Source organism: Carettochelys insculpta, chromosome 20 (assembly GCF_033958435.1).
Source record: "Carettochelys insculpta isolate YL-2023 chromosome 20, ASM3395843v1, whole genome shotgun sequence".
Taxonomy (NCBI): Eukaryota; Metazoa; Chordata; order Testudines; family Carettochelyidae; genus Carettochelys; species Carettochelys insculpta.
The window spans coordinates 2,911,743-2,935,818 of record NC_134156.1 but is presented as its reverse complement, the minus strand read 5'-3'; the positions used below and the strand labels follow the sequence as shown (position 1 = coordinate 2,935,818).

The window sequence follows — 24,076 nt, the reverse complement described above, 5'->3', positions numbered from 1 at the left end:
GAGGAAACAAGCCAGCTAACATTTGGGAAGATCGAGAATAGAAACACCCAGGCGGGGGTCTGGAATGAGATCCGCTGCTCCTACGCTGAGGGAAAGAGGCCGGGGGAGAGGCTGCCTTGCTGCTCCTAGTCATGTGCAATCAGGGGCGATCCCATGGCAAGATGAGGCCTTTAGTGGGGAATCTAAAACAAGGAAGAACCAAGCCATACACCTCCAAACTGCCCCCCCGACCTCCACATGTCCAGTCCCCCTCCCACTGGGGGAGGGGTGCCAGGAGTGGTGCAGGGGCGCTGGCAGAGGGGAAGGGAGCCATGCATGTACAGCAGAGGGTGACGGATGTAGCGTGGGGCCTGGGCATAGTGACTGCTATAGCAGAGTCTATGTGGTGCAAGAAGGGGCCTCACTACACTAAACAAACCCCTCGGATCCATCTGAAACCAGCCCAGCCAGGTGCATCTCCCTGCTGCTATTGCCCTTATCCAAGGAACACTGCAATGGCCTTCAGGAAGGAACTGCTGTGTAACTTGTGAAATCAGCTGCCACCTTCATTTGCAACCAGTCCTACATCCCACCGAGCAATTAACCCCAACCCAGCTGAAGGTCCAGTGGACCCAGTTTCAACCAGTCGTTCTGCGTGGGATAGCTCCTGTGTGCATCCCCTGAGGTCGATGGGCTTTTCAGGGGCCCGTTGGATTCATTTCGGTTCTGATTCCATTTCCTTTCTTCCTTGGCTAGCCCTGGCTGCACAGGCCCAGGTCCTGCAAAACTTCTGCACACGCTTCACTTGCGCAGTGCATAAAGTTCTGTACCTGCGTGCATCTTTGCAGGGCTGAGGCCTTTTGTTTGCAAAAGCTGGGTTCGTCTCATACGCTGCCTCTCTACAGCACCTGGCACAAGGGACTGCTAGGTGCCAGTTTGATACAAATAATGGCAATCGGGAAAACGGAACGAAAGTATTTTTATTGTCCTCGTTGTGTCTTTCCTGAGTGGAACATACGCACACCTGCCTGTGTGCACGTACACACAAAATGGAAAATTCCCTCCCAAATGGGAAATTGCTTAAATAACTCACCAGGGACCCGGGCCTCTGCTTGCTTCTTGTTGAAAGCTGCATGCGGTGCTGGTGGTGGCTGTAAAGCGTTCGCAGCTATAGGGGCTAGACTGATGTCCATTTCTGGGCTTAACGCAGCCCTGGCAGAAGCAAGAGCCACTCAGTCAAAATCAGTGGGGCTCATACGCCAGTCCTAAACAGGGCCCATTAACACTACAGGTTGAATCTCTGTAGTCCGGCACCCTCGGGACCTCACTGGTGCCAACTGAGAGAATTTGCTGGACCACAGGAGTTCAGTATTGTCTAGCAGCATTGCCAACTCTTCCACAGCTTACTGGGCTCTTAGAAGACCTTTAGGGGTAAATTAGAGCTAAACAACAGCCCAGAACAGTGAGAGGCAGGACTGGTGGCTGGAAAGAAACTTCTTGGGACCGTGGGAAACTTGGCCACACCCATTTTAAGTAGTCGTCCGACTAACTAGAATCGTCAGATCTGGAAACACGGGATGAGCTGCAGATGCCAACTCCGCAAGGTTTGCTGAGGACAGAGCTCTACCCTGAGCGCTGAATTTCTGCCTGTACTGAATCTTGCCAAGGTTTCCAAAGAACAGAAGTAAACGTGCCTGGGGGCTGATTCATTTTCTGAACAGTTCAGCAGCACTTCCCCATCTTTGTTTAGGTATCAGCATCCTTCACCCTTAGCTTAGTCCTCATGAGCGTAGCATTTGCTGGCCAGTAGATGGAGCACTAGGCATTGTGGTAATATGGGGCCAATAGAAATCGCCCCTATTGCATCCTGTCTTGTGTCTTCCTAGAGCGGGGAAATATTTAAAACATTAATTAATTAATTAAAACAAATGTGTAAAATTCAAAGGATTGCTCCTCTTCAAGACTCTAATAGACACAGACTTACTCCGAGGGCTCTGCTCTGCTGTTGGGTTGCAATATGGCAACTGCAAACAATAGCCTACATCACAAGAGCTGAATATCTCAACCTCCCTTTGACTTCACTGGAAGCTGCAGGTGCTTTGGCTCTGGGAGATACCACCAGTACCAGCCTCTTAGGGAGTGCTTTGCAGCCACAGGTCCCAAGGCAGCATAAATCTCACTTCACAGAGTGGGAAGCTGAGACACAGAGTTATCTGCCCATGGTTGCACAGCAGATACGTGACAGAACCCAACTCTGCTGATTCATAGGTCACGGCATTAGTGTGACAAAGTGAGAATTTTCTTAATGTCTTGTCTGAAGGGTGTGTGTGCCTCAGTTTCCCCTGTGTGTTGCATGAGTATGTAGGTGGAGAGACAAGGGTGTGCTGTGACCCCCTCCCCCAGAGGGCAAGTGTGACTGAGTCACTCAAGGTTCTTGGGCCCAGATGATGGCCTGACACTGTCCTGGCAACTGAAAGCTGGGGTTGGAGAGCAAAGAGAGAGCCGGAGGCCATGTGACCAGTTCACCCTGGAAAGGGACAAAGGGTGGTGGAGGGGCCACTGGATATGAAGGAGGCTGGGCTGCTGGAACTGGGCAATCTCCAGGTGTGGGACCGGCGAGAGCTCTGGGCCTCCCCAAGATGGCCTTTGTTTAATGTTCCTACTCTTTGTCCTAATGAGGGCTATGCTGTGTTCCAGACAACCCATAAACCCTCTTCTGGTTCACACAGCTGGCTGCAGAGTTAGGGTGTGTGGCCCTTTGGGGCATGTGAGGCTTCCCCAAGTGTCCCCTCCAGATGGACTCACTACGGGGAGCTCCTGGTATGAAACAGGTGCTGAATACTCTGAGGTCACAGCAGGAGGTGCTGAAGCCAGGTGAGTGTGTGCCCTGAGGGGCTTCACTGGATAAGAGGGTCTTGTCTGAACTTTATGCAAAGCCGTCAAGAAAGAGCACGGAGGCATGACAGGTAGCCAGTGGAGCAACCAGAACCAGACATGTGCCTCTGGGGATGCCAAGGTGGTTCCAGATGAAGCCTTCAACCCCACAAGAAGCTTGCCTAAACCTACCACCATTTCATACCATTCCTGCTGGTGGAAGTGCCGGCTGTCTTCGCAGTCCTGATGCCGTGGCTGTGATGGGATTTTCTGCTGCTTGCCCACGGCAAGGTCTGCTGCTGATGTCTCTGAGCTCTGACCACCTGCTGCAAAATGACTGTGTCTGAAAGGGTCTGAAGGAGAGAAGCTGAAATTCAATCAACACAAATGCAAAGTGCTCCTCTTGGGGAGGAACAATCACGTGCATGCATAGGCGCTGAATCTGAAGCACCCACAGAGAAAAATTTGTGGGTGCGGAGCACCCACCAGCACCAAGCTCCCCCCGCCCCTCTTGCAGGCTGGTGGTCCTGTGCATATCTACTCCTCCCCCTCCTTCCTGAGGCTTCCAGAGCCCCGTGCCCAGCTGATTCACAGTGTTCAAGCTCCAGGAGGGAGGGAGAGCAGCGGGTAGGGGCACTCTGTAGAGGAGATGGGGAAGAAGTGGGGTGGAGATGGAGCAGGGAGTGGGAGGAAGCAGCGCAGGGCTCTTGAGGGAAGGGGCAAGTCAGTATTTTTCAAGTTTTTAAGGACGTAAAAAATTGTTACAAGGAGAAGGGAAAAGTTGTTCTTAGCGGCCTCTGAAGATAGGACAAGAAGCGATGGGCTTGAATGGCAGCTAGGGAGGTGTAGGCGGTACATCAGGAAAAACTTCCGGGCAGTTGGAATAACTTGCAGGGGAGACTGTGGAGTCTCCATCCCTGGAGCTTTTGAAGAGACGATTAGCCAGACATCGGCAGGGATGGCCTAGATCAGGGTTCTCGGCCTGGAGTCCGTGGACCACTGGGGCCCCAGCAACAGCCCACAGGGGTGCCATGAGCATCTGAGCCTTTTTGGATCTCATACACCCCTGGTCTCTATTTTCTGTTATTAAAACCCCGTACAGCGTCACTCCTTCATTGCTAGCAGGCTGGATTACACGGCTTCATGGTGGTTTTGCTGTGCCTGTTGCTGCTGGGATTTGGTTTGGTTTGGACCAACAATAATTGTTTTTGAAGAAAATGTCCAGAGACATTCGGCATAAAAATATTACTTTTTGGTCTCAAAGTCTAAGAGCACTCGACGAGATGGTGCCTGGGGCTGGGGGAGAGGAAGGGCCTGGGCTGGGCTGGCCCTGCTCTGGAGGCCTCTGCCAGGCCTCCACCTCCTTAGGACACCTGGCACAGGAACAAACATAAGAATGGCCACTCTGGCTTGGACCACAGGTCCGTGTAGCACAGTGGCCAGTGCCAGGTGCCCCGGAGGGGGCGGACCAAAGACGATGATCCAGGGACTTGTCTCCTGCCATCCATCTCCAGCCTCTGACACCATTCCCACCCCCGGCTAAGAGCCACCCATGGCCCTAACCTCCCTGCCTTTAGCTCGCCGTCGCCCTCTTTCCGCGGCAGGGGCGCCCGCAGCTCGCCCGCTCCCCAGAGCCGGGGGGCGCCCTGGAGTGGGCGGACTCGGAGGGGGCTCCGCCCCCCAGTTGCAGCGCCCCCTCGCGGCCGGCTGGGGGGCGGGACTACGTCTCCCAGCACCGCCCCCGGAGCCCGGCCAGCCCCATGCCGCAGGAGGTGCGGAGCCGGCGCGGGGCGGCAGCGGCGGCCGGGCTGGAGGCGGCCAGAGGCGGCCGGCTCCGGGCTGCCCGCTCCGCCGCGGCGGGGGCCATGTAAGCGCCCGGCTGCTCGCAGCGCCCCGCCCGCCTGCCCGCCGCCGCCGACATGAAGAAGCAATTCAACCGCATGCGGCAGCTCGCCAACCAGACCGTGGGCAGGTAGGGCGGCGGGGGGGGCCGGCCTGGGGTCCCCCCTCCCCGGCTTCCCCCGGATCCCCCCCTCCGGGGTCCAGGCCTGGGGTCCCCCCTCCCCGGCTTCCCCCGGATCCCCCCCTCCGGGGTCCAGGCCTGGAGTACCCCGGAGTCCCCCCTCCCCGGCTTCCCTCGGATCCCGCTGGATTCTGCCCCCACCACCCGGGGCTGCGCCTGGAATCCCCGGGGCCGGGCCATGAGCCGCCGGCCGCGCCCCTCACCGCGGCGTCTGGGCGCTGCTCGGCTTCTTCCTTGTCCCTGCCCCGGCCGGGTGCGTGTCCCGCGAGGGGCGGGGATCGGAGCCCGGTGGGGGCGGTGGGTTGGCGGCTGCGCCTCCCCCGGGAGGCTGGCCCGGCCCCGATCCCCCGCGGCTCAGCGCCGCCGGAGCTGGCAGCGCCCCGCGGAGGACCAGGCGGGGTGGGGGGGCTGGCAGCGCCCGCAGCGAATAGCGCCTAACCCGGCTGGCCAAGGCAGCTCGCTTGGGAGTCGGAATCGGGCCCGGGGGTGTTTGCCCGTGGCCAGATGGGGCCTTAGTGCCCCCCCCCCCGGGCTGTGGCGAGCCAGAAGAGGCACAGACCGGCCGGACCCTCCTTTGGTTCCAGGTGCAGGCTCTGGTGCTGGGGCTCCCTGCGGCCGGGTGTGGCCCACTTCTCTGCGGTGGACCCAGGTGCCAGTTACACGCTGCCCGGGGTATGAGCCTTAGCTCTGGTTCTGTGAGGAAGGAATGTCCTTCCTGGGCTAGTGCTGTGTCACTTGAATCCCTTCCTGCCTCCCTCCCTTGTCTGGCTTTGACACTGAACTCACCTTGATCTGGCTCAGGCTGCCAAGGCTGGTTCTGGTCCTGGTCCTGCGGGGAGCCCATCAAACCCGGCTGGGTTCTGTGGGGGCACGGGGCTCCCACCGTGAGACAGGATCTCGGTCAGTTGGTCCTGCGCCTGCCTTAGGGTTATGTTTGCCAGGATTGGACAGAGCTGGGGAATACTCTGCAGGATCTGATGTGCTGTCTGGGACTATGCCCAGAGGCTTGGTTTGTTTATTGTTGTATAATTCTCTGAGATTTTGCAATGGCTTCTTATAGGGAAGGAAAGAGGGAGAGGTTTTTTCTTTCCTAATTGAGCAAGTTCTTTAAGCTGGCAGATCAGCATGGGCCATGGAAGGGGAGGGCGGCTGCATGGATTCCATGGAACATCATAACCCAGAAAATGCACCTCCAGGGCAGTGTATTTTGGCTTCTAACTTGTTTGTTGTCAGAGTCACATTCTGCTTCTAACCTTTTGAGTGATGGGCTCGAAACCAGCCAGCCAGCCCATCGATTGGCTTGGGTCACGTCACACTTGTAAGCTGCTCAAAGCAGAGTTCCCCATTCCCAGCAAAGCGTCAGGGCGTCGGGTCTCTGCCTTTGCATCTGAGCAGTTCACGCCAAGAAGCACAGCGACCCTGGCAGCCTCCGGGAACCCGGCTGTTGTGCTAGCTCTGTTTTGCATTAACGAGGGGAGGTTTGTTGTTTTTATGTCGTTTGCTGCAGCTGAGACCCAATGCTCGGCTGTCTCGCCTCAGGCGCTGATTTTGGGTGGAACCTGCCTTCATGCTTACGTTTACTCGAGAACCCTGGGAGGCAAGGCTTGAAATCCCAGACCAAATCCAAAGATCTTGGCCATGATGCTCTTTTTATTGCTTTTTGCTTTCGGAGGAGGGGGGACCAGGCGTGAGGAAATATTTTATGTCAGGCCCCGAGTTTCATCCCTGCTGTTAGCAGGTCCCACCCCCGTCTCTCTAGTATAGTCCACACTGACGGAAGTGTCAGTGACGTTCATACGGAAAAACCCCTTTTGGCAGGTGTAAGAAACAAGTCTGCAGAACGTAAAAACTCTGCTAATCGGTGTATCCCTGCGACTCCACGGAGCTAAACCCAGTACCAGGTTTCAGGGGTTTGGATGGGATGGATGGAGCCTGAGACCCAGCAGCTGCTCATGCTGTGCTCCCCCCCTGAAGTTTCGCGCCCCCCACTTTGCACACCCCTGTGTTAGACATTCACCGTACACGGTCTCTGTCACTGCTGCACTGTGACACGCGCTGGCACTTTGCAGAGAGGAAGCGATAAATCCCTGCCATGAGGCGCTTCAGATCTGAGCTCTGGATCCCTCCGGAGCACTGCACAGAAGGGCCCCTTCAGGTGATGGGTGTCCAGGATCCACTGGAAGGGGTCAGGGCCTGAATTAGACGCACACAGGCAGGGTATGGGGAGAGTGGCAGGGAACAACACGCAGGGACCAGCTGGTGCCCATGCTGTTACAGCTGCCCTGGCTTGGCGTAGGGCTCACGTGAGAGATGGTGATTAGCGGTGCAGGATGCAGTGAAGCCGGTAGTGGGGAGAAGCGAGTTTTGAGCAGTGCTTTCAAGGACAAGGTAGTGGCATGCCAAGCGCTGCCAGATGCTCAGTAGGGCAGTGTGGGGGAGCTGACAGCACCGCCCCCACAAAGTGTTTAGGAGTCATGAGCCTCCGCCGTCAGGCGAGAGCCTGAAAAGTCGTGCAACATTTCTCATTTTGGGGGCTATGTTCCATCTGTTTTCGGAGCCTTTGGGTGTTGGGGTCTGGTTTTTCTCCATAGCCAAGAAGCCTAGCAACCTCCCTCTAGGTTTGAACGAGCACCTGGCTCCAGAAGCTGGAGTTTGGGAAGAGCATCAGCTGGCATGGGGATGAAATGGCAGGCACCGGTCAGCTTGGGTTTAGCATGAGAACTTTGCTAGCCGCTGGATTTAAGCTGCGAGCAGAGCAGACCCTGCTGAGACACGCTCTCTGAAGCATGTGAAGCGCTGACCGATAACGTGCAGCACATCTGAAGCCATCTGTTGGAAGCCAGGTTGCACGCTGAGACAGCTTTCTTACTGCCGGGGTAGTTAAGTGTAACCACCCACAGGCAGAACCAAACCTAGGACCTCTGGAGCTTAGTGCCTGAGCTGAACTCCAGCTGGTCAGCAAAGCGTGTGCTGAGTTGGAGGCATGCACTCCTGTGAGCTCAGCTACTGCAGTGCCAAATCAACCCACTGTCTCTTCTGCAGTGCGAGTCTGTGGGGTCCTGGGCCTCCCTAACCAGCTGACTTGGTCCTCTCCTCGCGCTGCAGGATGCTCACTTTGCTCGTTGGCTGAGCGTGTTCTGTCCTAGAAAGTGTGACCTGCCTCCCCATCAGGCCCATGCCCTGGATCTGGCAGTGACCTGCATGTGATTCTTCTGAAGAAATTTCTTCCCATCCCTGTGAGATAGCAGTTGGTTTTTGCTTCAAGCCTAGGAGGGTTGTATCTCCACCTGTGTCTTGGGCATCTTGTGGAATGCAAGCATGGATGTTCTCAACATTCGTGTAGGGGTCTGTTTCTGCACTGAATTCTGCCGTGGTCTCAGCCACCCCAGGGTATTTTAGCTGTGAGTTCAAGCACTAGTAAAACAGAGGCTCCTTAGTCAGATATCTTGATTTAGGAGCTGTCAGATTTTAAAAATAAATCTCCAGGTTTACGGTTGAAATGGATTTTGTCAATTTTTAATGTCATTATGTATAACAAACTGGGGCAGCAAGAAAACTGCTGCATGTGTGCCTGGTACTGTGACGTGCTAGTGATGTTCATGGGACCTGGCTCTGCTGCTCTGGACATTTTCCAAGTCCTGCCATGGGTAGGGGTAGCTAGGGAAACAACCATGGCATCCCAGAGGGCTCTACTGGCCCCTCTTCAGGCTGGCCCCTGTGCTCTGTGGTTAGGAAGTGGTGATTGCTTGCCTGTACCCTGGACCCCAGCTCAGGCAGAGAGCAGCTCCCCAGGGTTCTGGAGTCATAGGAGCCACACATCCAGTGCCAGGTTTTCCCACCTTGGAAGCGCTGGAGTTGGTCACTATAACCAGGCTGTGTGGATGCTAAGGGCTTGTCTTCAAGCACAGCGCTCCGGTGACAGTTGCAGTGAAGACGCTCCTATGCTGATGGGTGAGTGTCTCCCACTGCCATAGTGCAGAGGTCACCGGTCAGTAGAGCGGGATCTGCTGGCAGATTCTGGCGCCTCTGACAGGTCTTCCTGCCTGGTTTGGCCTGGAGCTGCTCCTGCCTGTGCCTCAGAGCTGCCTCTTGGATGCTGTGCAAGGTGTGGTAGGTAGAAGGGGGTGTGTGACACACGCCTCATCCATCCTTTGTGAAAATTTTCTTATGAATATAACTATGCCCAACGTGGAGATGCGTTGGACAAAATATCTCTTGTAACCTCAGTTTCGTATCTGCTCTTATCAACCTGCTGAATCTGTATATCCTATTTTTATGCATGTATCATGAAGAGGAATCTTGTTAACATTACACAAGGAATAGTTCTTCTACTCTATCCTACATCGATTAGGAAAGATGTGGAGAAATTGGAGAGGGTCCAGAGAAGAGCAACTAAAATGATTAAAGGTCTAGGAAGTATGACCTATGAGAGAAGATTAAAAGAGTTGGGTTTGTTTAGTCTAGAAAATAGAAGGCTCAGAGGGGATATGATAGCAGCTTTCAAATACCTAAAAGAGTGTTACAAGGAGGAGGGAGAAAAATTATTCCCCTTAGTTTCTGAGGATAGGACAAGGAGCAATGGGCTTAAATTGCAGCAAGGGAGTTTTAGATTGGACATGAGGAAAAAGCTTCCCTATTGTCAGGGTGGTTAATTACTGGAATAAACTGCTTAGGTAGGTTGTAGAATCTCCATAATTGGAGATATTTAAAAACAGGTTAGATAAGTATCTAACAGGGATGACACAGATGGTGCTAGGTTCTTCTGTGAGGGCAGGGAACAGGACTTTTGATGACCTCTTGAGTTCCCTTCCAGTTCTAGTGTTCTATGATTATTCTTGTAGGTGAAGTTAGAAATATGGAGTATATGTCTGTTTATAGTTTTAAGTTGCTAATGAGGGCCATCACTGGTTCCCCAACCTTGATGACTGGGTGATCAACCCTAATGACTGGATGATTAGCTTAACGACCTGTAAAACTGAATTACCCACTGGGAGAAGTAAAAAAAACAGATTGACAGGGCCAGACACATACTCGGAAACCAACTACTTCAAGATAGGCCCAAGAAGATCAACAACAGAACACCACTTACCATCACTTTTAGCCCCCAACTTTAACCCCTGCAGCGCATCATTAAAAACCTACAACCTATCCTGGATCAGGATGCTGCACTCCAGAAGGCTCTAGGTGACAGGCCTGTCTTTTCCCAAAGACAGCCTCCTAACCTGAGCAATCACAGGCTACACCACAGTAATACTTTCCTTGGAACAAATCTTGCTGCCAACTTTGTCCACATATTTATTCTGGGGATACCATCACTGGACCTAACCATATTAGTTCGTACACTTCCAGCAACATTGCATGTGCCATTGTGTGCCAACAATGCCCTGCCACTATGTGCATTGGCCAGAGTGAGCAAAGCCTTCACCAAAGAATAAATGGACACAGAGCAGACATCAAGAAACTCAATACACATAAGCCGATCACTGAACACTTCAATGGAGTGGGCCCTTCTGTTAAAGACCTGAGAATTTGTTTCCTAGAGTACAAAGAATTTAAAAACAGATTAGGACGACAAATTTGTGAGTTGGAATTCATATTCAGATTTGACGCATGAACATGTGGTATGAACAGAGACATCAATTCCCACCCTTCCTTTGATGCTTGTAATTATCTCAGACAGGACAATTAACTTCCTCTCACCCCCCTCCTTCAATCCTATTTGATTTGTCAGTTTTTATTGCATTTTTTTTGTTTGGTCCTCTGTACTTATAAATGTCAGTCTGTATTGGAAATGAGATTGATCTGATGAAGTGGGTCAGTCCCACAAAAGCTCGTCACTGAATAAATCATTCTGTTAGTCTTTAAAGTGCTACATTTCTGCTGCTGTATTTTATTGAGGTACAGACTAACACGGCTACCTCTCTGTTACTATTTAATGACTTGTAAACAGCCTTGTTTGTCCTGTATGGTGGTTGATGCAAGATAAACATGTGACCACACCACCTGGTACTGACAGCCATTTTGATCCAGTGTTTTTCCATGAGGGGGTGTGTGTAGTAGAAGCAATGGGAAGCTAGCAGTTTTGTCTTCAGCTTGCCTTAGAAATTGCCTGACACACCCCAAGGGGAGACAGAGTCTTACAGAGTCAGTAAAATAATTACTGACTTGAAGCTTTCAGCTGCTGTAGGAACAGCTGTTTAGGGTAAGAGCTTACATGATTCTTGTGAAATACAACTAGCTATGCACTTTGCTTTTCATTTATTTTAAATTGTAACTCCCTTTGATCTGTCTGTTTTTACTTATAGCCACTTAAACCCTACTGTTTTGCTTAATAAAAAGTTCTTGTGTCTATAACTAAGCCCAGTGCAAATTGTTCTTACCTGGGGAGGGCGACCTCTGTGCATATCTCCCTTTCATTGATAATGGAGGCTTTCCTGATTAGCCCCCTCTATGCAAATCTTTTGCACAGAGAGACACATTTATTTGGGAGGTTGATTTCCTGGGTTCTCTGCCCTAGAACTGCATCCTTCCAGAGTGGAATTAAATTATTTTTTGTGTTGCTCTGCAAAGGGTGATTAATCACCGCTCTATCTTCGCTGGGGAAGACTAGAGGAATGGAGAGCCACAGTCAATGGGAAGTGTGGGGGATTTGCCTATAGGTGAGGGGCAGTGCACAGACCCACCAGCCCCTCTGCCCTCTCCTGGAGCAGCTGATGGACATACCGGCTGCTCTGGGGAGTGGTACAGGGCCAGGGCGGGGGTGAGCCTGCCTGAACGTCACTGCACTGCCGTCCGAGAACCACCACAGGTCATCAGTGTCCAACTGCATCCCTCACCTGAAGCTCCGCCCCAGCTCTGAGCCCCTCCTGCATCCAGACTCCCTCCCAGAGCCTGTACGCTGAACCTCCTGCCCCAGGCTCAGCCCGTAGCCCCGCCCACACCTTGAATGCCTGGGGTCAAGACCAGGGTCTGAAGTCCAATCCCCTGCCCCAGCCTGGTGAAGTTGAGTGAGGGTGGAGGAGGGAAGGGGCATGAGGTGAGCAGGGCAGGACCTCGGAGAAGGGGGCAGGGCAAGGGAATTTGGGTCTGAGGTAGAATGCACTTAAATTCAAAAAGGGATTGGGTGCTTCAAAAGGCTGGAGACCATTGGCACACTTAGTGCGTCGCTCCAAGAGGAAGCAGCTGTCTGGGCTGGAGGAGATGTCCTCTCAACACAGCACTGTCTGACTGGAGGGCTAGCGCGGTATAACTGTTGTGCAGGGGTGTGGATTTTTCACACCTCTAAGCGCTGTGGTTCGGCTGCTGTGGGTCCGAAGTGCAGACCGGTCCTGAGAGGTGCTCGTATGATGGCATTCTCTGGCTCTGGGTGGGCGTCATCTTTACCTGCCCGAATTTAAAGGTGCTTTCTTCTGCCCTGGCTGATATGAGCGGGGCCGGGCAGGCTGTATTAGTCAAGCTGTGGATGGAACCTGCAGTTACCCCAAGGTTTTGAAATACATTTTGGTGCTGGTGCTGTTCCCCCCGATGCCGTACACTGAGCAGACATCTCCACCTGGCTGTAAATACCATGTAATAATAAGTTAAAGGGACCCGATGGAGTCTTTGGCTACGTCTACACGTGAAGCCTACATCAAAGTAGCCTATTTCGATGTGGCGACATCGAAATAGGCTATTTCGATGAATAAAGTCTACACGTCCTCCAGGGCTGGCAACGTCGATGTTCAACATCGACGTTGCGCAGCACCACATTGAAATAGGCGCAGCGAGGGAACGTCTACACGCCACAGTAGCACACATAGAAATAAGGGTGCCAGGCACAGCTGCAGACAGGGTCACAGGGCGGACTCAACAGCCAGCCGCTCCCTTAAAGGGCCCCTCCCAGACACACTTGCACTAAACAGCACAAGATCCACAGAGCCGACAACAAGTTGCAGACCCTGTGCCTGCAGCATGAATCCCCCGCTGCAGCAGCAGCAACCAGAAGCCCTGGGCTAAGGGCTGCTGCCCACGGTGACCATAGAGCCCCGCACGGGCTGGAGAGACAGCGTCTCTCAACCCCCCAGCTGATGGCTGCCATGGAGGACCCCACAATTTCGACGTTGCGGGACGCGGATCGTCTACACGGTCCCTACTTCGACGTTGAACGTCGAAGTAGGGCACTATTCCGATCCCCTCATGAGGTTAGCGACTTCGACGTCTCGCTGCCTAACGTCGAAGTTAACTTCGAAATAGCGCCCGACGCGTGTAGCCGCGACGGGTGCTATTTCGATGTTAGTGCCGCTACTTCGAAGTCGCGTGCACGTGTAGACACAGCTTATGTCTGTCTGATCCCTAAGCAATTAACTCACAAAGAACAAAGGATTTGCTTTGCGTGAGGGTGCCACAAAACGAGCAATCTCATGCCGGGGTGGGCCCCTGAGGTGTCCTTCCTCCACTCCCATCTTCAGCAGTGGGAGTCGTGTGCACAGAAGGGAGCAGGCCCGTGACTCCATGTCTGAAACAGAGCTTCCAGATGTTCTACCTGCTCCTTTAAAGGGGCATATGAAGGTCACTAATGCGGCGGTTTTCAGGGGGAGGATAATACCCTGGCAAAGGAAGATGAAGTTGCAAGAGGCCAGTTTAATTTGATTCTGGTCTTTAGAAGAACATTTGTCCCAGAAGACAATTTGATCTCTCTAGAAGACTGGCAATTCTTTCCTCCCTCCCCCCACGCCGGATTTAAGGGGAATAAAGGCAATAAAGGATCATCTGTATTACGAGTTTTGCTCTGGTAGATTTGCGTCAACATGTGCACAGCCATTCGTGCTCGTGGCTGCTTTTTAGCAGAGGCGTTAGAATCCAAAACAGCAAGGGAGGTGCGAAACAGGCCTGCCTGTAACAGAATCGCTCCCTTCTCTTGCTGCAGAGACCTTTCCCGGGCAGCTGCCATGTGAAGCTGCCACAACTCCTCACCCTTTGGCTGTGACCTCTGGGGGCTGAATGCTGCTCTTGTGAAACTGACTTGAGCTTTGTCATTTTCACTCTGCTGCAGCTTGGGACAGGGTAAGGACAGTATGTAGTGGAGCCCTGAGGCTGCCTGCAGACTCTGGTGTACACCAGGGCGTGGATTTATGTCTGGAAGACCAGTTTTGCAACCATGAGTCCTGGAGACATTCCTTTTTTTAAATGGCAGGTCATGCTCTGCAGAAGCTGAGGGTTTAACCATAAGAACAGCCCCACTGGGTCAGACCAAAGATCCATCTAACCCAGGGTCCTGTCTTCTGACAGAGGCCAATGCCTGCTGTACCAGAGGGAGTGAACCGAGCAGGGAATCACCAAAGCGATCCCTTCCCTGTCACTTATTTCCAGATAGTGACAAGCAGAAGCGAGGGACAACATTCTTACCCATGCTGGCTGGTAGCCACTGATGCACCCAACTTCCATGAAGTCGTGTAGTTCTTTTTAAAGCCTTGGTCTTCACAGCCTGCTCCGTCAGGAGTTCTACAGGCCGACCATGCGCTGTGTGAAGAACAACTTCCTTTTGTTTAGTTTTAAATCTGCTACCTATTAGTTTCATTGGGTGGTCCCTAGTTCTTTTGTTATGGGAATGAGTAAATAACTTGTCCTCATTCACTTGTTCCACCCCAGTTACAGACTTCCACTTTTAGAAGGGAAAACAAATGACATTTTCCAGTTCAGTTCCCTCAGTGGTAAGGTAAATACATTCAGCCCAGTTGTTCTTTTCTACCCTGATAGGTGAAACTTTTCTCTGAGGCCTTTCTAAATAATCACGTTGTGCTGGAAGGTGTTACTGGCTGCCATCAAGTGGGTCTTTGTTCTTCACGCAAGCACAGACCTGATTTGGGGGGGGGGGGGGGGGGGCAAGTATCCTTCTTTCAGGCTAACTGGAAGGAGCAATTAAGCCCTTTTAAATAGTGGTGGCTGGAAGCAGTAGGATGTTATTGCCCAAAGCACAGTGGGCTGCATGGCAAAGCTTGAGCCAGGGCTAAACTCTGCGACTAGAAAGGTTCCTGATTGCAAATGCAGGGGCTGGGGGTTTCTTTGGCAAGCTTTCTGTGTGGTGGGTTGTGGCCGGGGATGCCGAAAGCTGGCAACAGGCCAGAGAATCAGCCTGCAGAGGGGGAGTGCCTAGGGGCACAGGACTCACTGGGAACACAGGCTTGGGCATTGTGAGACAGGGAGCTAGCCACCTGCTTCTCTCTCTTCCTGTAGGACTCTGTATACATTCTTTGTCCATACACAGGATTGCACCAGAGAAATACCTGACTCCTAGAATCATAGAATCCCAGGGCTGGAAGAGACCTCAGGAGGTCATTGAATCCAGCCCCCTGCCCAAAGCACAATCAGCCCCAACTAAATCAGCCCAGCCAGGGCTTTCTCAAGCCAAGACTTCAAAACTTCTAGGGATGGAGAATCCACCAGCTCTCTTGGTAACACATTCCAGTGCTTCACCACCCTCCACAGTTTTTCCTAATATCCAACCTAGACCTCCACCTCTGTAAGTTCAGACCTTTGCACCTTGTTCTGCCATCTGTCACTACTGAGAACAGCCTCTCTCCATCCTCTCTGAACCCCTCTTCAGGAAGTTGAAGGCTGCTATTAAATCACCCCTCACTCATCTTTTCTGCAAACTAAACAAGCCCAGGTCCCTCAGCAGCTTCTCGTAGTTCATGTGATCCAGCCCCCTAATCATTTTGGTTGCCCTCTGCTGGATCCTCTTCTGTGCATCCACATCCTTTCCATACTGGGGGCCCAGAACTGGACACAATACTCCAGATGTGGCCTCACCAGTGCCGAGAGGGGAATAATCACTTCTCTAGATCTGCCGGCAATGCTCCTCCTAAGGCACCCCAATATGCCATTAGCCTTTTTGGCTACAAGGGCACACTGTTGAATCATTTCCAGCTTCTCGTCCATTGTAATCCCCAGGTCCTTCTATGTTGCACTGCTACTTAGCCAGTCGGTCACCAGCTGATAGCAATACTTGGGATTCAATTTCTCCTCCTAACGTAAGCAACCTGGCAAAGCCCTGGCTAACTGCTCTTGCCAAAGAGCCGACAGCAAACAATAACCCCTTCCGTGCGAGGCTCTCAATGCACTTTACAGGATTGAACTGAAATCTTCACTGATTGTCTGTGCACAGAAGAAAGAATATATTGTTACACGTTGCAGTCCCTCCATGCTGTCCAGTCGTTCCGTTGATCGGTGGTTGCAATTTTTGTCTCGTTGCCAGCTTAAGAAAAAAAAACAAGAAGCCATGCTTGTGTTCCGGTTACCCTCTGCTGGTAAGGGAATGGAGTGAAGCTTTTAAAAATGGATCCTGCTGCTAGTGAAATTCAATTCAGAATGAACCCTGAACCTTGGCTACCGTGGATTTCAGGAGAATTTTAATCTGGGCCCATGCTTTGTGGATCATTCCCATCTCTACGTCTTGCTGTTTGCAGTGCTCAAAGGGATGCTTGTCAGCTGGAGATGTAGTCACTTAAAAACAGGTTGCCAAGTAGTTTTGGGTTTCATGCCTGTTCCCGAAGGTCCCTGCCAGTTCTTGCACATTCACAGTCCCCTTCTCTTTACGGATGTCCTCCTCTCCTTGGCTGCTCCCTGAAAGACCACATCCTCCCTGACTGAGCTGACTCGATATCTCCTCTCTTGATGTTCACAGCTCCACGTTAACTGCTGATAATGGGCCCCATCCAGCCTGACTGAATAGACCTTGTCAGCTCTGGCCTCTCCTTGACTGAGACTCCCTCTTTAAACCCTCCTCTGAAACTCCCCCACTCATGCATCTGATGAAGCGGGTCTTTGCCCATGAAAGCTTATGCTCCAAAATATCTCTTAGCCTATAAGGTACCACAGGACTGTTCATTGCTTTTGTGTGTACAGACTAACATGGCTACCCCTCTGATACATGCCACACAAACAGTAGGCGAAACTGTCGTGCCACGAAAGATAAAGGTGCAATGGGCAATACATGTGAGGCTGACAATATAGCAGTGCTGCCAAATGGAAACAAACTGAAAACGGAGAGGGGGAAATCGTTTGTCTTTAATCTCTCCTGGCCACAGTGAGCCAAGCTGTTACCTGTGACATACGTTAGTGAAATGTGTTCAGACGGTGGCAGTTTTATTATTTAATACAATAGTATCTGCCGGCCTCAAGCAAAGTCAGGGCCCTATTGTGCTAGGCCCTGGACAGACTCAAGGTGAGAGGCAGCAGATACAATGTGTTTTGCCCCTCAGCCAGCAAGGCCAGGGAAGTCCTATGGTGCTTGCTTGCTAGTACAGGATTGTTCTTGGGCTTGCTGCATTGCAAGAGAAATAGTGAGGTTCTAACAGCGCAGCCATGACCCTGCAAAAGCTTAAATGAACGTTAGAGGAGCTGAGGAACCCAGCTGCAGTCCGTAGGCCTGCTCGGCTGCATGTGCACTAGGGTTGATGTGAAGATGGTAAGTTCTTTACCTTGACCCTGTTAAGGACGTAACTGACATACATTTAAGCAGCTGCTTAAATTTGGTTGTGTGCTACAATGCTTTACTGGAGAGGGGGAGTCTTAGCTGGCCAGCTCTTTGGTGCCGAGGTCTCGAGGTGCTGTCACAGTATAATAGTTGTAATTTTCAGTAATCTTCTTAGCGATCCCTTGCTGGGCGGGCTCCTTTCATGCACTTCTAAAAATCCTCTGTTTCCAGCCTAAGCGATCTGCCCTTTTTCCCCTTTCAAGGCCAGGGAGGAGGCAGCAACTGGAGCTGAGGGCAGGGGATTGGACATGTTGACCTCCTTGGGATCCTTTCCAGTTCCTCTATTCTATGAGTCCTGCTTGTTTTTTCCTTGTTTTCCTGGAGCCTTTGGATGCATTTGCTAATCCTCTAGTAGAGAGAATATTGTGAGTGAGAAAAGCCAATCCACAAGCTGAAGGGAATGCTGGTCAAATCCGCCGCAGAAAGGAAATAAAGCAAACGGACCAAACACCGGCAGCTCAGACAGCCCCGGAGGTCCCGACATTGCACAGGGACACCGGGAGATCCCCTTGCTAATTCTGCCAGCCTGCAGGGAAGTGACAGTTATGTGTATAGAGCCAGCAGTAAAATATCCCGTGCCCAGGGAGCATGAAGGCAGCCACTTCCAATCAAAGGGTGATCTTACAGCCGCTTGCGCGCATAAGTGGCTCTGCTCATGTGAGTAGGTCTCTTGAACTCCATGGCACTGCGGCAGCACAGGGCTGGGTTGCAGGATTAAGCATCTCCAATTTCCTGTAGAGCTAGTGTAGGCTGCTTTGCATGCCAGTGCCTTCTGCCCCATTCCCTAGGGACCGCACCAGGCTGGTGTGTCATCCTGAAAGCCATGCCAGGGGAGTGCTGATGGCTGGGACACACAGCCAGCTCAGAGGACAGGGACCAGAGGCAGAGCAACCGGCTGGCCCTCCCATATGTTTAAACCCTCCTCTGGAACCCCCACTCATGCATATGACGAAGCGGGTCTTTGCCCACGAAAGCTTGTGCTCCAAAATCTGCTAGCCTATATGGTGCCACAGCACTTCTTGCTGTTTTTGAAGATACAGGCTAACTCAGCAACCCCTCTGACATCAGTGCACATAAAAACTTATTCCCTTCACGGATGAGAAAGATTAGCGCAATGTTCCCTCTGAGTCTTTAGGCCGAAAGACGCATGGAGTCTCAGACTGGTCCTGCTCCTTCTGGCAAGAGAGAGCACTGTGGCTTTCCACGCCTGACATGCCCTGCTGAGGGCAAAGGCAGGTGCCACAGGCTGGGGATCAATCCTGTTGCTCCATGGCCTCTCTCTCCTCTTATTGCCACCACCTTCCATGCCGCCCTTCCCATGCACGCTGAGATCCGGCACCAGCCAAGGCCTAAATATTAATGTTAAGGTCACACATGCCAGCTTGGTGCTGTGGGCCCACAGGAGCTGCTTTGCCAAAGCTGCACGCATCAAGGAGCACACAGCTGCTCTGCTAAATTAATCATCCCTCTGACTAATTAATGGAAGGAAACCCTGGCAAAAGCCATTTGCAAAGGGAGATGGGTTCTGGCGCTCTCATGGGGGCCTTTTCATCTCCTCACCCCCATTAGCAAGTAAAAAGGATCCTGCCTAGGAAAGGAGCAAGCTGGGGAAAGAGCAGGAGTCCGCAGAACCTCCCCCAGGGATCCAGGCAGCTCTGTTTTGATCTGCCTGTCCGAGTCTTATTTTAAAAACTCCCTCCCCTGGGCCAGGCTGTTCAGTGGCTGGCTCTGCAGAGAGCCCTGGGCAGCAGCTGCAGTGCCCTGCCCTCACAGCGTCTGCCCTCCACTCAGACACAGCCTGCTCTTCAGAGATCTGGGACCCCGGCACCATGGGCAGCTCGTGAAAGGCTTGGCCAGAAATGTGCCTGTCTTAGCAAAGTTGCAAAAACACAAATACCCTTGAAACACCAGTTGCTCCACTGAACAGAGCAGGCTGTAGCACATGCCTGCCAGGGACCAAGTGTCGAGAGTCCGTCCGCCCTGATTCGGTCTCTTTCCTTCTCTTCGAGAAATGTGTGCTTGGGGGGGATTTAACCTAGAGGGAATTTATACTGGGTTAGTTCAACTGGCTTAAGCTTTGTGTGGACATAATAGTTTGGGGGGAAAGTGGCCTTAGTTTGGTTTAGCTTTAGTTTACTTCCAAAACAAAACAGAATTTTTCTGGCATAGAATCATTTTTCTTCCAGGCGAGAGTCTCTCTGTGGAAGGCTTTCCCGCAGGACAGATTGAACCGCTTTAATCCGGAACGCTCTCGTCCAGCAACATCCATAATCCAGCGTGATTTAGTTAGCCTGATGAGCACTTATCGTGGTTGTGGCCAAGTTTCCAGTGGCCCCATAAAGTTTGTTCGCAGCTGCCGGTCCTGGTACTCCGTGTTCTGAGCTGTTCGTCACTGTAATTTTGCCCTACATGTCTTCTAAGAGCCCCATAAGCAGTGCAAGTGTTGGTAATGCTGCTAGGCAATGTTGACCTCCCATGGTCTTGCAAAGCTGTGCGAGCTGTGTGCGTGCTGCGTGATGTCTTCTCTTTTTCTTTCCAGTCCACTCCACTGTTTCTTTCTGTGCTGCCTCTTTCCTTACCTACGTATTGTCAGTCTCAAGACAAGGTCTTAACTAACTCCTCTTCTGTGCTTGGCCAAGGTCCACCACCGCATAAGCACACAACAAAAGCAATCCTAACCAGTCTGTCTTCCTTTGCACATTATTTTTAGTCTGCTGAGAAACAAAAAATTGAAAGCCCAGGGCTTTGAAGAAGCAAGAGCTGGTAGTCAGGCTGGACAGACTAGAGTCATTCATTCATTTTTATGAGACTGTAAGTGTATATGCAGCAGGTTTGGGATGAGATCCTATTGTAACTGTTTGTAAAGGATAAATTTAGCATTTTATTGATTTTTTTTTTCTTTTTAAATCTGATTTAAATTAAAAAAGTCCAATTTAAAAAAAGTCATCACTTTTATCCACCCTGGACCTGAGAACTTAGATTATGCCCAGCTCCTGGAACCACAGCTGGCTTCTGTGATCCCCTTGAATCTTAAACACTCTTTTTCTCGGATCTCCACCCAAAGGTGTGGGCCTGCTGGCATTACACAGGCCACTATTGTTCTTTGCTTAATCATGCAAGAAATACCTAGATCTATTCCAATGCTGTAACCCTCTGCACGTCACCCCGTCTGTTCCCTGGCTGCTCTAGAGCAGGCTCTGGGCCAGCGTTAGTACTTCTGTAGAAGCTCGTTGCTTGTGGACCACAATATGGAGCCTTCTGCCCCTGGCTCAGTTACTCTGACTTTGGCCTGTCCTGTTCCCCTCTCCAGCCTAAACTTCCTGTGCGTGTGTGCGTCTCTCCCCTTGTATACCTCCTGCTTGTACACATGGCTCTGGATCTTGCTGGGTAACTTTCCATTCCTCCAGAGCCCAAAGGCCCCTGCAGATGGACTTCAGTGAGCTGGGCTCCAAACTCTGGCTCCCTCCTTAGTGTAACTGTTGTCTGGTTAAGACTCCCCATTGTCCTCAACCTGTTGTACCTGCTGAAGGCCCCAGCTGCAGTGATGGGCATGCAAACAGAGGTGTTAAGGCTACCGCACTTGTCAGAGTACTGGCGTCTTCCTACTCTCAGCCAGCGTTCAGAGCTTGGACATGCATTTCCAAAATCTGGACTTGGGTTTCAGCGGGATGTGGTTTTGTTCTTTGTCCAGCTCCTGTTGTCACTGTTCTAAGTGACTTTGTCTTAGCAAGGCCAGTGGCATCCCACAGAGAAAAGAGGCATATCAATAGCAGAGCCTTGTCTAGTCCTGGGACATTTTAAAAAAAAAAAATGGCACCAGAGTTTTCTCCTTCCCAGATTGCATGGGAATGCTCTGAGTCAGGCGATCAGCAGCCAGTGCCTGCTGAGTACCTCTGGAGGTGTGGGTACTTTATACCTCTGGGAACTGAGCCCCAGTTGGACATCTGTAAACTGAAGCATCCCAAATTGAAAATGTGGGTATTCAGCTGCACCTCAGTTTCCCCATCTGTGAAATGGGGCAGTGGTGCTGACCATGTGGGAGAGGTGCATGGGTGTGAGAGAAGTAGTTGGTAACCTATTTGTAAAGTGGCTTGGGATCCTCGCATGCAAGGGGCTTTGCCCTCCATGGGAGTTCTGCAGTTGACTTGCCTGGGAGCAAGCAGATTTGGAACAAGTGTGCAATGTGACATCACGCTGGCCGGGGGGAAGGGGAGCAGAACAAGGGAAGGTGCCTGAAAGGAGAACTAGGATCATAGAAATGTGGGCTGGAAGGAACCTTGAGGGGCCATCCTGCTCACCCCACTGTGCGGCAGCAGGTCCAAGTAACCCGGGCTGGGCAGGTATTTGAGGTTGTAGGTGTGAAAACTCTGACTCAGCTAAGGGCTTTGCTTTTTTCATTGACTGTACCTGGTGGTCACCAGGATACCGTGGTGAGCTCACACGGTGGTCGGATAAACTCCCCGATGTACAGTGCAAACGACTTTGCTAGGCATGAGCCTTAATGGTTGCCTTTCCTTCCTTTTGAGCGCTGAGAGTAGCAATCCTAATGCGACGCCAACAGCAGCACACAGGCGTTTTAAAATATTTACGTGCAATTTTCCTCTGGTGCTTCCTTGAAGAGATTAGATTGCTCTCTCTGACTGCGTGACCAGCGCTGCGTCAGGCCTCACTGCCGAGTAATTGCACACAAGAACTGTGCATGCTGGAGCCAGAGAATGTAACATTCTGTTAGAGTAATTCCATGTGGGATAAATACCCAGGGCAAAACCGGCCCCTGCTGGTAGAGAAATTCTAACTGGACTTAACAAAGCGACTTGCGACCACTCTCCATTTGCCAAAATGTGGTTGGCGTACAGGGGCGGCCCTTAAACCGGTTACGGGTGGAGCCAGGAGTGGCCAGACTAAGAAGGCTCTCTTTCAATAGAAACGGTCTGTGTGCCCAGCCGCAGGAGTACTGCTGCTGGGTCTCTCGTGGCCGGCTCTAGGGTTTCCTCTGACACCACTGAGGTCAGTGGGTGAGAACTCGTGAGCTGGGCTGTGTTGCTGCACCCGGCATTGAGCAACATCTTTGAGGCCAGATGTTATTACAGTAGAGAGACCTGGACCCAAGTGTGCCAGGTGCTGGACGGACCCATGGCAAACCGGTCCTGGCCCCAGCCACTTTCGTAGACTGTAGGAAGAAGAGCAACTGAGAGGTGAAGGGGACATGCCCTAGGTCACACTGCGGCTGAACCTCTAGGTCTCCTGGTTCCTGTTCCAGCGCTCCCTCCGCTAGACCACAGAGTGACCGAAGTACCCCTCCCCCCGGCAAAAGGCAAATGGCAAAGAAGGGCTCAAGGTCTGCGCTTCCGCTCCCGATCTGTTCCTCGGACCCCGTCAAGGTGGTGGGGAGAGGAGGGTTGGATTTCCAGTCATGCAGTGGGATAAGAGTGAAGCATTCAAGCCCAGGGCCTTGTCTAGCCCTCAGGGGTGCCAGGTAGGAGGCAAGTCAGTGTTTAACTGCTTAATCAGTAAGTTTCATCCTAAGTTGATGGGGCTCATCTGCTGGGGTTAACCAGCCGGGGCTGGAGCAGCCCCCTGCGAGCAGGGGTTGCTACAGCCTCGCGGGGTCACCATGGGCAGTGGTGCTCCAGCTCGGCTGCAGCAGTCCCCCCGTCCATGGTCGCCAGGAGAGGTGGGGGAGGAGGCCACTCCAGCCCCATTTTAATTGGTTAGCTGGTTAAACCTACTGTTTACCAGTTAACCACTGAAATGGGATTTGAGGTCCTTGCTGGGGAATCAGAAAGGACTGATGTGGGCGCGGTGAAATAGATCACAACTGGCTGAGACAACCTGGCTGGGGGATGGAGCCCAGCTCTGACTCTCACCAACTGGCCATTCCCGGTGCCAATCTAACAGGGCAAGCCAGGGGCTGGTTTCTACCCACTGGTGTTACGGGGAGCATCTCCTGGGCCTGCTAACTGCCATGGGCTTTGGGTGGTAGCTTGGCAGAGCTTGATGATCGCAGGTGGTGAACTAGCAGCTAAACCAGAGAGATGCTACGGAGCAAGCATCCTGACTCAGGGGCATCCTTTGAGTAATGCCAATGGAATGAATTCAGCCACTCCATTGCGTGCAAATGTCCCTAAAGAGCAAGAACCAAGTGAGATGGGGCCACCACTCAGGAGCTCCAACTGGGGCTTCCAGAACTAGAAGCATGAACTGCTGCAGCCGGAGGAACCCGCCAGGGCTTTCTGGAGAGGGCTGTAACAAATTCATGTCCTCTGTGGATCAAGGGCTGAGGGAGACCTGTGTGCCCCTCACCAGTGGGCGATGCAAACAGGAAGAGAGGTCGGGGGGCACAAGCAGAGCCATCGCTGTAGGGAACACTTCTGTAAAACCTGCCATGACCTCAGGCTACGGTATTGGGAAGGGTGGTGTATCTCTTGGGTCTGCTGCAGCCGACTGGGAGGAAGCAAAATTCTGTGGTCAGCTGCGCCCCAAGCTGAGCTTTTATGTGACCTTGAACCTGGCCAGCCATCAGTTCACACCCATTTAAAATCCAGGGCAGTGGGTACCTACAAAGCCCGAGCCTTGCAGTGCACTCCAGCTGCCGTGAGGAAAGAGCGCTGAAATGCAGATGTTGTCAGTTTCATTTCCTGTTGTGTTTGTTATGACTCTTCTGGTTCCAGAGCGGCCTCACTCAG

The 24,076-nt window shown here is 52.2% G+C and overlaps 1 protein-coding gene and 1 long non-coding RNA gene across 8 annotated transcripts in view; one reads left to right on the top strand and one right to left on the bottom strand.

Annotated features, from left to right (window-relative positions):
• Positions 1 to 962: 962 nt before the first annotated feature.
• LOC142023614 (uncharacterized) lies at positions 963 to 5,553 on the bottom strand. Of its 2 annotated transcripts, none has more exons than XR_012648270.1 (3): positions 5,436 to 5,553; positions 3,046 to 3,206; positions 963 to 1,861 (listed from the first exon to the last, which is right to left on the bottom strand). It is a non-coding gene; the product is annotated as an uncharacterized LOC142023614 (long non-coding RNA). The 2 variants fall into 2 exon arrangements; XR_012648269.1 differs by having other exon boundaries at positions 3,059 to 3,206.
• ARHGAP44 (Rho GTPase activating protein 44) overlaps positions 4,557 to 24,076 on the top strand; it is an 88,293-nt gene continuing 68,773 nt past the window's right edge. For 4 of the 6 annotated variants that reach the window (XM_075014746.1, XM_075014743.1, XM_075014744.1 and 1 more), the window contains exon 1: positions 4,557 to 4,825. In XM_075014746.1, the coding sequence (XP_074870847.1) occupies positions 4,773 to 4,825 (53 nt within the window). In that variant the 5' untranslated portion in view covers positions 4,557 to 4,772. The remainder of the gene's footprint in view (positions 4,826 to 24,076) is intronic. The other 2 variants (XM_075014747.1, XM_075014748.1) reach the window with 2 other exon arrangements.